The sequence below is a fragment of the Tachysurus fulvidraco genome, chromosome 5 (genome assembly GCF_022655615.1).
Source record: "Tachysurus fulvidraco isolate hzauxx_2018 chromosome 5, HZAU_PFXX_2.0, whole genome shotgun sequence".
Taxonomy (NCBI): Eukaryota; Metazoa; Chordata; class Actinopteri; order Siluriformes; family Bagridae; genus Tachysurus; species Tachysurus fulvidraco.
Window position 1 is genome coordinate 25,135,433 of NC_062522.1, and position 16,851 is coordinate 25,152,283.

Consider the following 16,851-nt stretch of genomic DNA (forward strand, 5'->3'; position numbering starts at 1 on the left):
GTACTATTTGTGTGTTTTGTATTTGGAGTTGATGTCTCAGTTGACAACTAAAAAGCAAAATGTGCTAAACAAACAACTTAGACGTGATGTACACTATACTGCCAAAGGTTTTTGGACACCCCTGTAAATCATACAGGCGTATTAAAATCAAGCACCTAGGCATGTAGACTGCATTTACAAACATTTGTGAAAGCGTGGGTCGCTCTCAGAAGCTCAGTACATTCAAGCATTGCTCCGTGATAGGTTGGTATTCGTGAAATTTCCTCACTACTAAATATTCCATGGTCAGCTGTTAGTGGTATTATGGAAGTATATCTGGAAATGGAAGCAATTGGGCACAATAGCAACTCAGCCACAAAGTTGTAGGTAATGTAAAATCACAGCGCGGGGTTGGCGTGTGCTGAGGCGCACAGTGCGCAGATTCCAGCTTCCTGCAGAGTCAATAGCTACAGACCTTCAAACTTCGTGTGGCCTTCAGATTAGATGGTATTATTTGTAAGCTAGTGAAGAGCTTGTTTTATCTGTTATAAAATGGTCATGAAATTGCATAACATTCAATGTGTGTCAATTGTTGCGATCAGGACCAACGCACACACTGTGGGGTGCACAGATTAGGTGTTCAAATGTTTTTGCATTGCATAATTGCACCCCTATTAAAAAGAAACCTGGATTCTTTTTGCTTGTAACATGTGTCCATGATCATGTCGTGTGATATGCAAGGAGTAATTCTATTAAATGTACAGTATGTTTGAGCTGTCCACTGATTAATATATTTTTTTAGTTTCCTGAGGTTGTTTTGTTAGAACTAAGTAGAGTAGAAGGCCCATGTCAGGTCATCAGGATTCTTTCTATTACTTCATCCTATTACAAGACAGTCAAATGACCTGGATGAATAAATATGCCTTTCCAGACACATTTTACTATATAAATACTTTACAATTGTTTTGCATGGATGTGCACAGGTAAGGACGAGGTGCGGATGCAATTGGACAGTGCCTTGCAGGATGTTAACACTCGGTATACCGAGTTAGAAGAGACCGAGAAGAGAGCTGCGTGTCGAGCACTCATTGAGGAAAGAGGACGCTTCTGCTCTTTTGTTACAATGCTAAAACCTGTTCTTGTGAGTTCTCACTCACTCACTCACTCTCTCTCTCTCTCACACACACACACACACACACACACACACACACACACACACACACACACACACACATGAAACTTTTATTGTTTTTTTGTTGTTGTTTTTTTGGTGCTACTCTTTGTTACAGAGTGCTTTGTTTTATGGGCCTGTATGTTGCTTGTGATTTTGTTCATTATTTGTTGTGTTTATTGTAGGATGAAGAGATTAGTGTGCTTGGTGAAGTAACACATTTACAGTCCATTCTTGAAGACCTTTGTAACTTGACTGTAGATCCCAGTGCTTTACCACCTGCCAGTGAACAGGTACACCAGCTTTCACACATGCTACACCTACAGCATGGATATTGTAACTACATTTACATTTTACATTTACAGCACTTGGCAGACTACAGATAAAGGTCAAGATTCAGATACTGTAAATCTTTCTCTCTTCTATCTCTCACCCCTCCTTCCCTCCTTTCTTATCTGCAGGTTATTCTTGACCTTAAAGGTTCTGAATACAGCTACACATTCCAGACCCCACCGGCATCTCCCAGCAACACACTGTCACGCAAAAGCAGCATTAGCAGGTGTCTGTGTGTTTGTGTCTTTATTTCTGTTAACATCAAGTGAAAGTGTTCTGTCTAAAGAATATAATGTAATGAATGATAACACTGTTTATTTTTGTCCTTCCTCTGAACGTGTGCCTCTTTCTAGTAACTATGCCTCAGTGCGCCATGTTCCCTCTCTGGATTCTATCTCCAGTGTTATGGATGGCCTGCATTTGCAAATGCAAGACGTACGACAGGTAGCGTGAGTGCACACACATCCAAATATATACAACTGTGTAACGTTTGGTGACAAATTCATCTGTTTGTAGTGTTACTCTAGGTAAGGAGCACTTCTACACATTGCCTAAAGGATCCCCCCCTATTGCTTTTCTTTATTCACTCCTTGATTATGCTCTCATTTTATTTGCCATTTCTTCCTCTCTTGCTCCTCTCTTGCTTTCATTGCTCAGGCCGCTTTTGTGCAACACCTTTTTACAAGAACAATGTAAACACCAAATTAGTGTATTTAAACTATTGCATGTTTTTATTATATATTCTTAATTGTAGCTGTAACTGGCTTTATCTGTTTTGATGGAGTTCTTGCACTCCCGGCATCACTGTATGATTCACTTCAATGTTATGTAGTTGGATTCAGTGGAAAAACAAACTTGCTCCAGCATTGCCTCATTTTTAAGAGAAAATTCATCTGCTTGTGCCTGTTTCAGAAAAGTAACCTTATGCTGAAAACAGCTCTGTTGCTTGTACAGGCCCCAGCAAATAGCATTGGTGATATCACCATCCTTTAGTAAACCAGTCATGTATGCAATGTCTGAAGGTGTTTTGTTGATTAGCAAAAAATCTAATACTGCATGTGATCCCCAAATGTTTTTATACATTATTGATATCAGCTGCTGTGTTAGTTGAATTATTTGCCTTCTATCCTATATTGTCTAAATTAAAACATAAAATGATCGTATCATAGTCTGCTGCTGCTCTCCTACGACAGAAAACTCTACAAAAAAAATTTAACTTTAACTTAAATTTCTTTCTCCAATACATTTAATTAGAAATCTGAATCCAATTTATAGTAATGGTTAATGATGTGACCAGGTTCATTAAATGCAACTTATTCCAAGCAATAACCTTAGAGTTAGTGCTAGAATTGAACTATCTATGTTCAAAATATATTTAATCTAAAACAGATTCATAATAAGCTTTCATTATGAAATGATGTTTCTATGTCAAAGACCTTTATGTAGCTTGTCAAGCAATTTTAGCAGTTTAGAGATTTCAGCATTATCTAGGCCCGGGCTATTCAGTTGGCTGCAAGGTAATTTGTTCCGACTTTTCAAACAGCCTAGTGTGAAAGACATGTCTATAATAAATTTAGTTCAGTCGGACAATGGACTCTACAGTTATGAAGTGAAGCACACCTGTTTCATTCAACACGAGCTACAGTTACAGCACAGAGCAGGAGTTGTTAGCCAAGTACAGACCTGCCAGCCTTTACGCATTTTGTGTAGCAGATACGCATTTAGACATCAAAGTACGCTGCTACGATTTGTCACTTCAAAATACGCATTGTAAGAAAACATTGATGCCTTTGAGTACAACTGTCTTTGCATTTGCGCACCAGGCAATGCGCCTATGGGTGTAACCGCATTGGGCAGCAACCTGGGAAAATAATAATTCAACCAATCATAACTCTTCAACGTTACAAGCGGAGAGCCGTCAAAACGAATGTGGTTTTCATCTGTCTCTGTCCGTCTTCAATTCTTCTTACAGTGACTGTTTTTTACAAGTGAGGACTTAACGTTTCAAAGTTAAATGGCCAGAATTTTTAATAAGCCTGCCGAACCACAGGCGTCGTTAGGCCCAAGTGTCCGGTGTTGTGCCTCAAGTTTAAGTTTTACGCACAGATCAAGTTGTACTTTATTTTCCAGTATTTATGTAGGAAACGTAAGTCATTGCCGTCGTACTTTAACTGAAAAGACAAACTGGCGCGAGCACGCAGAAATCAATATCCGCGAGCGTCTGTGTATCCCTTTTATATCACGCAGTCATGCTATAAAGATGAAACTAATGTATTTTTTAAAATATCAATCGTATTCTTACTCTATTGTTACTGAGTCCTGTAGATCACATCTGATGGACATCAGATTTTTTGTGAAAAGCAGGGAAATAAAAGCAGAAAGTAGAAAGGGGGAGGTCATGATATGATCAGCCAGTCAAAACCATAGCGAAGTCTAGAGTCTTGCATTATTGCTGAGAAAATTAACACATGTATGTGTTGTCAGATATGAAATTACTGTTTAGTTCATTTGATCTAATTTATGGCAATACATAGAGTTGTTAAAATAGTTTTTATGTTGCCTTTTCAATAAAAGAGTTGTTCATGGTTTACTTGTATGTTGAATAACTAGATATGGTGGTGAGTGAGAACTATGTGCTAAGTAAAAAATTGTGATGAGTGAGCATGTGAACTTAATCAACACTGACCAGCAAATGTGCCTGATCTTGCACCGTGTCCCTGCAGTAAGTTGCTACTCAAAAATTTTTTCCAAGGTTGGCAGGTCTGCAAGTAGCGAGAGCAGCCTCTCCTGTGAGATGCAATTACTGACAGGACAATGACTGATGAGAACTTTTGTTAGTATTGTTAGTTATTTCTTTCTTCAGTTTTTCACTAAAAAAATCTGAACATTCTGAGAAAGAACATTAACCCTATTCTACTACCCTAGCTCTCCTTACACGTGCAAAGTCATTAATGGCATTAAAATGAGTAATTGTGCATCCCTCACAGCCTAGCACCTGCTCTACTGTATGTGTATTGCTCTGACAACATATACATCTGATTTCTCCGCTCTTGCGGAATCTAAAAAATGAAATTTCTCTAATTAGAAGGCAGTTTAAATGTTAGCCAATTATTGGGATGGCTGTTGTTTAAATAGGCATACTAAAATAATTTATTTTGACAAAAAATAACAAACTTTTTTTTTTCATATTGTAAAATTTTTGATGTGCAAAATGGATGTGATATGGCTCTCTGATTTACCCATTTGAAGGTAGCAAAAATACAACACGTTGAATTGCTTGTTGTATGTTTAAATGTAGGGGAAAATGCTTTAGGTGTCTTATGGTGCAAAAATACAACATATGGGCTCCTATCTCTATGGCCCCTCATTTGGGATGCTTTTTATGAACTGGCCCCTATGACAAACTAATGGAGTAGCTTCTTTAGGCCTTTCCTATTTACTTGTCAGTAGTATTTATTAATTTGCATGCCTTTTAACATGTCGTTTTTGAATATTTCTAGCATTATAATGCACTCTTAATACTACCTTGCAGAAGAACTACCGAGTAGTTGAGGATAAAATAAAAGGGTTTATTATACAAAATAAAGTACATGCATAATATACTATCGCAAATTGCATGGAGATTGAACTCCAGGAAATATGGAATATATTAATACCAAACAAGCCCTGAGGAATATTTTTAGTTAACATGATATAGATTTACTCCACCTCCTGATCATAGTTATCTGACCGGTCCAGCATCATCTTACTACCTCAGTTTATAAATCTACTACACTTTCATTTACAGCATTTGGCAGGTGCCCATTTCAAGAGTGACAAACAAAAATGCTTTTAAGTTACTATCACGCAATACATTAACTCTGGTTACAGCCTTAACACACCAAGAGACTAAACCACTGTTCAATTTTTTTTATTATTTTTGTATAAATACACACACACACACACACATAGATTGCCTGGTGCGCAAACAGGGTCGAAAGTGCTAGTTCAAGTATTTCATGAAGAAGTAGGTCTTCAACCAGCATTTGTAGATGATCAGCTGTCCACCACCTCGGTGCCAGAACAGAAAAGTGTCCACCTATAGAGTATATCTACCTCTTACACAGAGCTAGTGGGACCAGTCGAGCAGTGCTGGTAGCTCTGAGGGTGTGAGGTGCAGTGCGCGGAGTGCTAAGGGCTTTCAGGTAAGAGGGAGCTGGTCCATTTTTGGCTTTGTAGGCATAATCTGATGCGTACAGCTACTAGAATTCAGTGGAGGGAGCGCAGCAATGGGGTGGTATGAGAAAACTTAGGAAGGTTGAAAACAAGTCATGCAGCTGCATTTTGGATCATTTGCAGAAGACAAATTACGTTTATAGGTAGACCTGCCAGCAGTGAGTTGCAGTAGTCCAGTCTTATGATGACAAGAGACTGAACATGTCTTAAGACAAAAATGGCCGAATCCTTCTAACGTTGCAGAGAAGGCAACATTAGCAACATGCATGGAAAAGGACAGTTGTTTGTCCATGGTTACCCCAAGGTTGCGAGCTGTGATTGAAGGGGAGATTCGTTGGGATGATGGGGAGATTCGTTGTGCAGGGATCTTGCAAGATCATGACCTGGGGATGAATCACCTGGGATTATCAGCAGTTCAGTTTTGCTGGAATTGAGCTTCAACTGATGAGCCATCATTCAAGACGATTGAATGTACTGCTTTAAAGCCATAGTGTTTGGGATTTTGCAAGTTGTTCTGTGAGAGATATATAGCCAGTTGATTATTAAAGACAGACAGAAATTTTAAAAGAAAAAAGAGAAGTGATGCCACATCTGATAAATCCAGATCAGGCTTCTTCATGATGGAAATATCCCTGCTCCCTTGAAGGTAGTTGGTACATGACCAGATGTTAGGGATCCATTAATGATTGTGGTGATGGGGGCAGAATGTCTTGAGATGGTCTGAAGTATAGTGTAGGGAGTGGATCCAGTGGGGAGGCGGTAGGATTGCAAAACCAGATGAGTTGTAAAGACTTCTGCTGCTACAGTTAAGAAATGTGACAACGAAGGAGTAAGGGAATCCTGACTATGAAATGTGTGTGCAGTCCGGGCAGAAGTGTAGGTCCAGCAGATTTTCTCAATCTTCTCATGGTAAAAAGAAGCAAAGTCTTCCACAGTCAGGGAAGATGCAGCAGGAGGAACCAGGGGGGTGAGAAGAGAAGAGATGTTGTGGATCTTACTAGGTTCTTGTGCAGAAGCTTCAAGCTTTTCCATGTAGAAGGTACAGTAGTCTTGACCGAAGTCACGTCTGAAGAAAACATGGACAGGAGTGTATGGTAAGAGGCAAGACCTGCATCGAGTTGTGATTTCTTCCACTTGCTCTCTTCAATTGCTCTCTTCAATTGCTGCACAATACATCTGAAAGCCATGGAGTTTTGGCTTTGTCCTTTGAGTTAAGCTTTGTGTTGTGTGATCCCATACTGATGTACTGAAGAAAATGCTTGAAAGAGCATGCGTTTCGAAGGTGACCATGATTCTTTAAAAGCATGATTTAGAATACCTCACCAAACCAATGTTGCATTATGGATTAGGCTGGAGTTTGATTTCTCATGCTGTAAAAGAAGCCAATTATGTTTATAACCAGGTTTTGTAATCTAGATGATTTCTTGAGTACCTTAAAATTTAATGATATTCTGATACTTAGTATGTATGCACATATGGATACTCATCCTGGTGTCCATACATACTGCTAAAATCATTTATTTAAAATGGCTTGCTGAACAGCAGGATGAAGTCATGTACCTTTCATGACTTCCCACCAAACCTTTATGCCGAGCAAAAGGTGGCCCTAATCATCATCTCGTTCTTTTCATTAAAAAAAAAAAGGAAACATGAGGATTTTAATGCCAAAAAATTAAAGCTTGTTTTCCAGTTTATTACAGGCTTCTTTGGTTAGTGTAAGTGCTGAAAATGTTTCTTTTTGTATTGTGATTTTGTATTTCTGGGTTTTGGTCACATGGCTGGTGCAGGTTGATGTACAGTGTCGCTTGAAAGTTTAACCCTTTAGAAATTCCTATACTTCTGCATAAACATGACCCAAAACAACATCAGATTTTCAAACAAGTATTAAAAGTAAACAAAGCGATCAAATAAATGAGCAAACAATATTATACTTTTTTATTTCATTATTGAGAGAGGTCATCCAGCATTACATATGTTGAACTTTGATTTCAGTATCTGTTATGAGCCCTAGTGCAGCAATAACTGCAAGTAAAGTTTCCGGTAACTTTTGATTAGTAATGCATAACAGCTTTGTTTTTTTTCCATTCCTTGGTACAGAAAAGCTTCAACACTCAGAATTTTGGTGGGTGTCCTTATATGAATTGCTTTCTTCAGGTCCAGCCACAATTTTTCTTTTGGATTAAAGTCAGGACATTGATTGGCCATTTTAAAACATTATATTTGTTCCTCTTTAATCATTCTTTGGTAGACAGACTTGGGTGCTTGTGATCTTGCCTTGGTGTGTGAGCCATTTTCATTTAGATTTAATGGCATAATTCTGAATTCATTGTTAGATTAATGATGGCAAGCTGTCCTGGCTTAGATCCAGCAATAAAGGCCCAAAGCATGATACTACTACCACCGTGTTTCACAGAACGTATAAGGTTATAATGCTAGAATTCATTATTTTCCCTTCTCCAAAAATAATGCTTCTCATTTTAAAACTTAAAATGTTAAAAGGTTTTATTTTGATCTCCTTCCTCCACAAATTATTTTGTAGTGGCTTTCTCCTTGCAACTCTGGCTTGCACAACGAGGTTGTTGAGTGTTGACCTGATAGCAGACTCATGAACATTAATATAAACCAAAGTAAAAGAGGCCTTAGGTCGCAACAGAATATTACATGTCTTGCTTTTGGAGTGATCTTTGTTGGGTGTCTACTTCTGGGAATTTACCAATGGTCTTAAATTTCCTCCATTCGTACAGAATCTGTATGACCATAGATTTTTGGAGTCAAAACTCTTTATAGAGGATATTCTATCCATTTTCAGCCTGATGAGCAACAATAACTCTTTTTCTGAAGTTCTCAGAAATTTCCATTGTTTTTGCAATGATCCCCTTCCGCAAACACATGTATGTTGGTTATCCTTAGCCAGATTGCCAACACACAGGTGAAGTAGATTTTCCTCTGCTAACCCCTATTCTCTACTCTAAGCATTCTTTAGCTTCTATATATCCTGCTGTGTGCATATTAAAGTCCAATGCAACATGTGCACCCTGTGGTTGGTCACCAGTTTAGCTTCCTTTTTTCAATGCTTAAGTTATGATGAGCCATACTGAAGGATTTGCTCTTATGCAGTTTGTCTTTGAGCTCTCTGAAAGCTGCCAACAATCACTAACTTAAGTCTACACTGCTGCTGGATGAATGTAACTCTGTAACTTCTCCAGGTTCTAGAAGTTTAACATCACCTCTTTCAGTATAGAGATCATCTCCCAGTACTATTTTGGTTAGTCCTAAGGTGGGTCAGTTCCACATTACATTATGGCCTAGACTAGACATCTAAGTGATCACCACCTCCTCTTGCTTATATAGAGGATGAAACAGAATGCTCATTATGTACATAATAGTAGTTCTGTGAATAGAACTGTCATTTGACCCCGAGTCAATTCTGCAATTTTTCAGGGAACTTGCTGTTGTTTGGAGTAGTGCTTGGGCAGCTTAAAAATGTTCAGTAAGGAATGTTAATACCCAACATGTCTTTAAGATGCAATGGCAAGGTATGATAGGGTAGTAAAATTCAATCTTATGACTCTTCAGTATGTGCAGAGAGTATGCCATCAACACTGGTGCAGTTGTTATTGCTGCCTTATGCTTACCCTTTTTTTCATCATTGTGGATCTTGTTGTCTTTTGTCTGTTCGTATGTTGAAGGAGCAGATTCACAATATCGCTGGCACAGAGAATGGAACCTCTAGACCACATCCACACCAAGTTTACAGTGGTTATGGGGAAAGAGCTAGAGCCCAGTCCACATCAGGAAAGGTACACACGTATGTGACTAACCAGCTAGCTGTGTATCAGTGCAAAGTTTGAGTTAGTGAAACTAGTAGCTGAAAAGCTGGTCATTGATTTCTGTGTTTGGGAATGGGTCTGATGGCTCTGTATTAGTTTATATATCATGATGCATCAACTGCTGCTTTCTCTCCTGTATATAGGCAAAGACAGCCAGAGAGCAACTAGCTCTGACCTTAGCAGGTACACTCAACTCTGAGACTCCTCACACTAGTCGTGACTCTCTGCACTGCTCCAGTGGATACAGTACTCAGACAACAACCCCATCCTGTTCTGAAGATGCAATACCCTCACAACATGGTGAGAACACACACAACCTTAGTCTCACACCCCTTATTACAGTTTTTTACAAAAAATATTACCTAATGCAATTTTCCCCCCTCATGTCACTCTAAAATTTGTTTGTGATTGGCATTTTTATATTTACAGTATTTACAAAAGTCATACACATAACTCCACATATCTCTTGTAAACAAAAATATTTTTGGGGAAAGTCAGTTGTCATCATTCACATCAGGAAATTGTAAAACTATTTATTACAGGCAGATTTATTTCTGCTTGGGTAAATGTTTCAGAATTCCAGTAGGTCAAATCTTACAAGATTTACTGTCTCTTATTAATCTTAAAGACATCCAAAGTCTACTTCATATCTCCGAGCAATTTCTTTCTTGAAAAAACAACTTAAGGTACCACAATCAAAAAAAAAATCTTAGGATCCAGACACTGCACTATTCACAAATAGAGGCATAAACTAACTCCCAGGAATAAACATACTTTGGTCTGAACAGTTCAGATGGACCCCAAAACAAAAAACCAATAAACTGGTCACGGAGTATCAGGTAAGAATGTACATCCACTATTAAGAAGATTCTACATGGCCTAAAAGTCCATCATTTAAAAAAAAAAAAGAAATAGAAGAACTGAAGAACACTATTCTATCTGTGAAGCATGGGGGTTGTGAGGGTGTTTTACTGGAAATGGGACTGTTGCACTTCAGAAAATATATGGCATCTTAAGGAAGCAGGATTATTTGAAAGTACTGGAGCAAAGCCTCAAGATATCTATCAGAAAGTAAAGACTAGTTCATAACTGTGTCATCCTGCAAGACAATGAGCTTAAGTATACCTCCAAAGTTGTCTTCAAAGATCCACCTGAATCCCACAGACATGCTGAGGGATGAACTGAAAAAAAATTTCAACAAGGTGCACAACCCTGAGTTATACCAGATTTGACGAGGAAGACTGAACAAAAATGTTTCAAAGAACATGACAATCTGCAAGGCACTAATAACTTGTCTTTCACTGTCAATGTGGCTCTTGTGGATCAACATATGTGATTATTTGCAGTCTGTTGCCAAGAACAGGTTCACGATATATTGTTTTATCTCAATTTTATGAAGCCTATTATTTCATATTAAAGGAAATGAAGTTCTTTATAAAGCAGTTTCAACATTCTGATCTTGCTTTAATTTGTGCTTTTAGAAGAAAGAGGTGTAATTGATTATAAACGACAAAAAAAAACACGAAAATCCCTTTTCACTTATTAAGCAAATAAAATCAACAAAATTAGTATTACAACAAAGGAAATTATATATATATATACACGCACATACACACACACACACACAGTATCTCACAGAAGTGAGTACACCCCACTCACATTTTTGTAAATATTTTATATTATCTTTTCATGTGACAACACTGAAGAAATGACACTTTACTACAATATAAAGTAGTGTACACCTTGTATAACAGTGTAAAATTGCTGTCCCCAATATTTTGTGTGGTCACCATTATTTTCCCACACTGCCTTAACCCTCTTGGGCATGGAGTTCACCAGAGCATCACAGGTTGCCACTGGAGTTTTCTTCCACTCCTCCATGATGGCATCATGGAGCTGGTTGATGTTAGAGACCTTGCGCTCCACAATGCTTGACCGTATGAAAGACACACTGGAGTGAGAGCGATAACACCAAATTTAACACCAGCTCCCCATTCACACCTGAGACATTGTAACGAGTCACGTGACACTGGGGAAAGAAAATGGCTAATTGGGCAAAATTTGGACCTTTTCACTTAGGGGTGTACTCACTATAGTGGCCAGCGGTTTAGACGTTAATGGCTGTGTTGAGTTATTTTGAGGGGACAGCAAATTTACACTGTTATACAAGCTGTGTATATATTATATTTATTATTTAATATATATATACACACGTGGACAAAATTGTTGGTACCCTTCGGTCAATGAAAGAAAAACACAATGGTCACAGAAAAAACTTTAATCTGACAAAAGTAATAATAAATGTCTTGATCATAAAAATAATCCTTAGATGATCTAATCTGTAGCATTTTTTAACCCACGTTCATTATTAAATGTAATCAATACACTTTTCCCTCTTCACCTTTTACCTTCACCTCTTAAAGTCTTCCTCTGTAGTCCTAGCACTTTTTGACATTGAGACCTTTTAAGGGTTAATACATGATGCATAATATACTTTATGAATTACTTTTATCTTTACTAGTATCTTTAATTCTTCTCTTTTAATTTTAAGGGGAAATGCACAGATTTCTAACAATTTTCTTAGTTACGTCACTAGGAGCAACTCTAGCACTATGAATCTTAACGAATACAGGCCCAGAGGTTTAAATAAGGCAAGGTGACGCACCTGTAGATAATTTTATCCAAGTTTTTTTTATTATTATTATTTTACAGATCATTTTAAAAAGACCATTCTTTGGTTTTATTTGTTTAGTTATATTACATGAATCTTCCAGTATTGTTAAAATTAAGATAAAATTGCTATATGTTTAACTATTTAAAAAAATAAAAATAAAACAGGCTTTCATGGGGTGTCTTGGTTTTTTCCACATTGCTAAAGATTAGACGTTAGTTTCAATATACAGTAAAGATCAATAGCTTAAATATTGTCAAACTGCTGCCTGTATGCCAAACAGTTTTTTGCATACAAGTTACAATGTATTATTCTTTTCCAGCAGTAAAGAAAGAACCTCCTCTCTATGGTAGGTTTCTGACTAATATTGTAGAGTACATTTTATTTCCGTTTATTTCATTTTGGTCATCAGAAAATGTAACCAATATTTCAGGAATGAGTTGCTTCTATTCATAGAACAATGCCATCCTATATACGCACACTGCAAAATGTGTCTGTGTTTGTTTCTGTATTTGTGTTGGCAAGCATGTACATGTTTTATTCATCAGTTGACAAGTGCTGAGTCACATAAGATCTAATGTGTACCTCATCCCATATTCAGATTTACATACTGTATCTAATTTCTCAGTGAATAAATCAGTCAAAGCAGTTGTACAAACTGATAAACTAATTCCATTGAACATTCCAGAAACATCACTTTCACCTGGTCACATTAAACTCTGCCAGTATAATTTTTCTACACGAATCATACATATTCACACCTTATAAACCACCTCAGGTCTGTAATTATACTGATCTTGTCCTTTCCTGATGTTCTTATGTGTTTGTCTTTCTGCTTTCTCAGACTATGATTATATTTCCCTCCATGGAGGTGACGACACCCCCAGTCCATCTGATTTTGATAAGTCCTGTACAATTCCACGAAATAGTGAGCTGAGCCTGAACTACCGTAAACTATTCCAAAGCAAGAGACCAGCATCCACCGTGAGCCTGCTGTCTGAGCCTGAGTCACTACTGTTACATCAAACACACACGGCCACCATCCGGCGTAAGCCGTCCAGCAAAGCCAACCTTCGCCGTGGCACCATCAGTGGAGGAGTGCCCATCCCCATTTCCACACCACAGGTAATCCCTTTGTGTTAACAGTCCTGTGATGATGATATGCTGTTCTGTTTTTGTGGGTTGTAATTGTTTATTATGTCTTAGTGGTTTTGTGTAAATTGTATAATGGGTCAACATTTCTGAAAATATTGACTTTGAGAGTTTATTTTAATGGATGCGGACGTATCTTCATAGGTGCCACTGAAGCCTGCTAAATCCCAAGCAGGTTTGGCTCCAGGCCGTAGTGGAAGTGAGGAGGCAGTGTTCACTCAAGTGCACCCTCAAGCTGCTCAACACCCTAGTTCAGATTTGGCACATGTCAAGCTGTCACACTGTACCTCTACTCAAAACACAAGTACAGTGCCAACCCCGTACTATGCGATGTTCCCTGGACAGCCACCAGTAGGCATCATGGAACAGGTCACCCAGACTAGCAAGCAACAGCAAAGGCAGTTCCAACCCCACAACGACAATCATCAACAGTACAACCAAAAACAACTGCAATATCACCAAGATTACAACACAAAGGACCACCCAATACAATATCAACAACGCTGCAATCAAACACCACAGGAGCTGCAGTATCAACAGTACATTCAAGCACAACACCAGTACACACCTCAACATCACTACAAGCAACAGTATCAGCAACAGATGCAGCACAAACCAGCTCAGAATCCACAGTTTCCCAAACAACAGCATTCAATCCAACAGCATGATCAAAAGCAGCAAAATCAACAGAATTGTCAACTACCTCAACAGAATGCTGCACTACAGTGCTGGTCATCTGCTCCAGCTCCAGATACTGCAAATCAATCAGACGACATGAATGATTCCAGACAGATGGAGAGTGGTGGAATTGATATGTTAAGCATGATCCGCAGGGGGGTCAAACTACGACGCACAATCACCAATGATCGCTCAGCACCTCTCATCACTACCAACTATCTCAACTGAAGATTATTTTACATGCTTTAGGCATTTTTACCTTTATTATTATTTTTTTTTACTTTTACATCTCAATTTTTTAAGCTTACCATCAGGGTTAGACAGTCTGCCTTCCCAAAAAAAAATTATTTTATTTGGCTGCTTAATTATAATTAGGAGTTTTTGGCACTGGTGTGTCCATGTGAATGTCAGCTTTCATATACTCAACTTTACTATATTGTTTTTGTCCGATATGAAACAATACAGATTCCAGTCTGTATTTGTTCAGAGAAGAGAATATATTTAGATTAGATTTGTTTGATTTTATTATGTACTTTTATAGAGATTTATCTGAAGAATTACAGCTCCACTGCCTTTATCTGCCTGAAGTCTGGATTTATTCAGTGTCTGTGTGGAGTCCAGATATGCTGATGAAGAAACTTCTGGAGAATGTGGCCATTCTTTCATTGCTTATATTAATCACTGTGGCTGTATAATCTGCTAGATTTTGAAATGATTTAGAAATGTATGATCCATTTTGACCAAAGCTTTGAAAACTTAGGCTGTTCTAAAAAACTTGGATATTTTTTAGAGACTTTAGAGAAAGTAGAATCAAACATTATTGGAATTTTAATTTTAGTAATTGCTGCTTTCTTGTTGGGTGAAACCTATAGACTTTTGTGTCATACTTGGAATAGATACTGAATTCTGGATTTATCTTCTAATTTTTATTTAAATAATTGTATTTTTCTGTAATGATTTCTTTCACGTTCACCTCTTTTATTTTTTGTAAACATTTCAGAATAATGCTATTGTGTTCCAGGTTTAGTGACACTTATAAATTCTACACTGCCAACTGTTAGAAGTGATTCTGTCTAAGCAATATACTGTATGTGTCTACATATTCTGAAAACAGTCATTATTGGTTATTGTGTTTTGGGGTTTTTGTTGTTTGTTTTTTTTGCTGGTGACTGTTGAAAAGCCTTGTTTTTCCACTTGGTGAATTTTTTTTTCATCATCTAGTCTTTTAAAATGGAAAAAAAAAAAAGTGTAAGAGAAGCTTGCAGTTTTAGTAGCACAAGCCACTGTTCTTGTGGCATACATAAGTGGTGATCTGTTTGCTTATAGCAGAACAAACTATGAGGCTGAATTGTTGCAGTTTCCAAACACATTTGATAGGTTTAGACATGCTATATTATGCTGAATGGATCTTTATCTTAAATAGTCTACCTATATAGTTGTGTGTTTTCGCTTTATTTGTCCTTGGCATTTGAGATAAAAGCTGTGCCATTTATTGTAAAATGTTTTATGCAGTTTGGGCTTTCATTTAAAGTTTTTTTTAGCTCTATATCGATGCTTTTGTCTAAGAAATAGCTTAAAGAAAGATGATTTTGTTTTTTTGTTATTTTCTGGTTGCATGATATTTATAGCTCTACTTGTTTAGCTGTCCTGTGTAATAGAGAAAGCTAATGCTGGTCATGGGCTTTTGGACAGCAAGCACATTGCCTTTGTTCTAACTTTAAATCATCAGCCAATCTTTTCTTAATCTAAGAATTACATTAATGGGAACATCTTGTGTAGTGTTAAAGTTGTGGAAGAATCCTATCCAAAGAGCAGCTAATTTGAATTCATTAGTACATCATTTAATTTTTGGAGAAAACTGTAGTTTTACTAGGTACTGTATACAAACACGGAACAGAATTATTGTAATAAAAGTCTGATATGCCATACCTTAATGCCTACTTTAGTGTATTTCTGTGTGAGGCACAAAATTTATATTCTTACTGTATATTGCAAATACATAGTTCCATGGTTCCGATTAGTTTTTTCTACTTAAATGATGCAGGGAAATGATTTAATAATTTTAAAATGGGCCTGTAACACTTTACACACATTACTAATTTTGTCAAATGTTTATGGGCTGACATTTACTAGTCCTCCTACATTTTTATTTGTAGATTACCCTTATGCTCCAAACTGTTTTAAGCAATGATGGCACCCTTTAATGCCTTTGGGAGTTTAACTCCAAGTTTTAGCTCCTAGCTGAAACTCACACTTGTATCTGTCACCGTTCAGATTGAAAAAGTGTCTTGTACACCCTCATAGCAGGAATTTTACAATTCATAAGCATTCATAGTGTTTTGTAGTACACTACATCTTTGCTGCGATTTTACTAGCATTTTAAGATTAGTATTGACCTTGTGAAAATATTGCAGTTTGTGTTGCTAAAGCATGGTGATTTCATATAACTGAGGCAGTTAGTGTAGTGCATTTAATAAATTTCGTATTCAATCTTTTTTTAATTATCATTTGTATCTGTATCATTAAATATGTGACATGAGTTGAACATTGTTACTAAAGAAAAAAAGAAGAATATTTGAAAATGAATGTAGCCCTGTTTTAGCTGATTTTTTTTTTTTTTTTAATTGTGATATTCAATTCTGATTCAAACTAATGAGTGGTTTGCACTTTCAATGCTATTTTATTTAACTTTTATATAAAGCTTTTAACAATAGACATTATCTTCAGTTTTAGAGAAATATACAAATTCTGAATTAAATTTACAAAGTTTAAAAATGTAATGTAAATTTATCCCCAATGAGCAAGCCTGAGGTTTGTGATGT

General features: G+C 37.1%; 1 protein-coding gene across 5 annotated transcripts in view; it reads left to right on the forward strand.

The window, feature by feature from the left end:
• Positions 1-15,957, forward strand: part of mtss1 (MTSS I-BAR domain containing 1) — a 32,471-nt gene extending 16,514 nt beyond the window's left edge. Inside the window, exons 7-15 of one of the 5 annotated variants that reach the window (XM_027146686.2) lie at positions 963-1,120; positions 1,336-1,443; positions 1,612-1,709; positions 1,837-1,927; positions 9,394-9,498; positions 9,672-9,828; positions 12,522-12,548; positions 13,044-13,324; positions 13,496-15,957. In XM_027146686.2, coding sequence (XP_027002487.2) covers positions 963-1,120; positions 1,336-1,443; positions 1,612-1,709; positions 1,837-1,927; positions 9,394-9,498; positions 9,672-9,828; positions 12,522-12,548; positions 13,044-13,324; positions 13,496-14,257 — 1,787 coding nt within the window. In that variant the 3' untranslated portion in view covers positions 14,258-15,957. Of the gene's footprint in view, positions 1-962; positions 1,121-1,335; positions 1,444-1,611; positions 1,710-1,836; positions 1,928-9,387; positions 9,499-9,671; positions 9,829-12,521; positions 12,549-13,043; positions 13,325-13,495 lie in introns of all 5 variants that reach the window. The other 4 variants (XM_027146684.2, XM_027146685.2, XM_027146688.2 and 1 more) reach the window with 4 other exon arrangements.
• Positions 15,958-16,851: the final 894 nt, after the last annotated feature.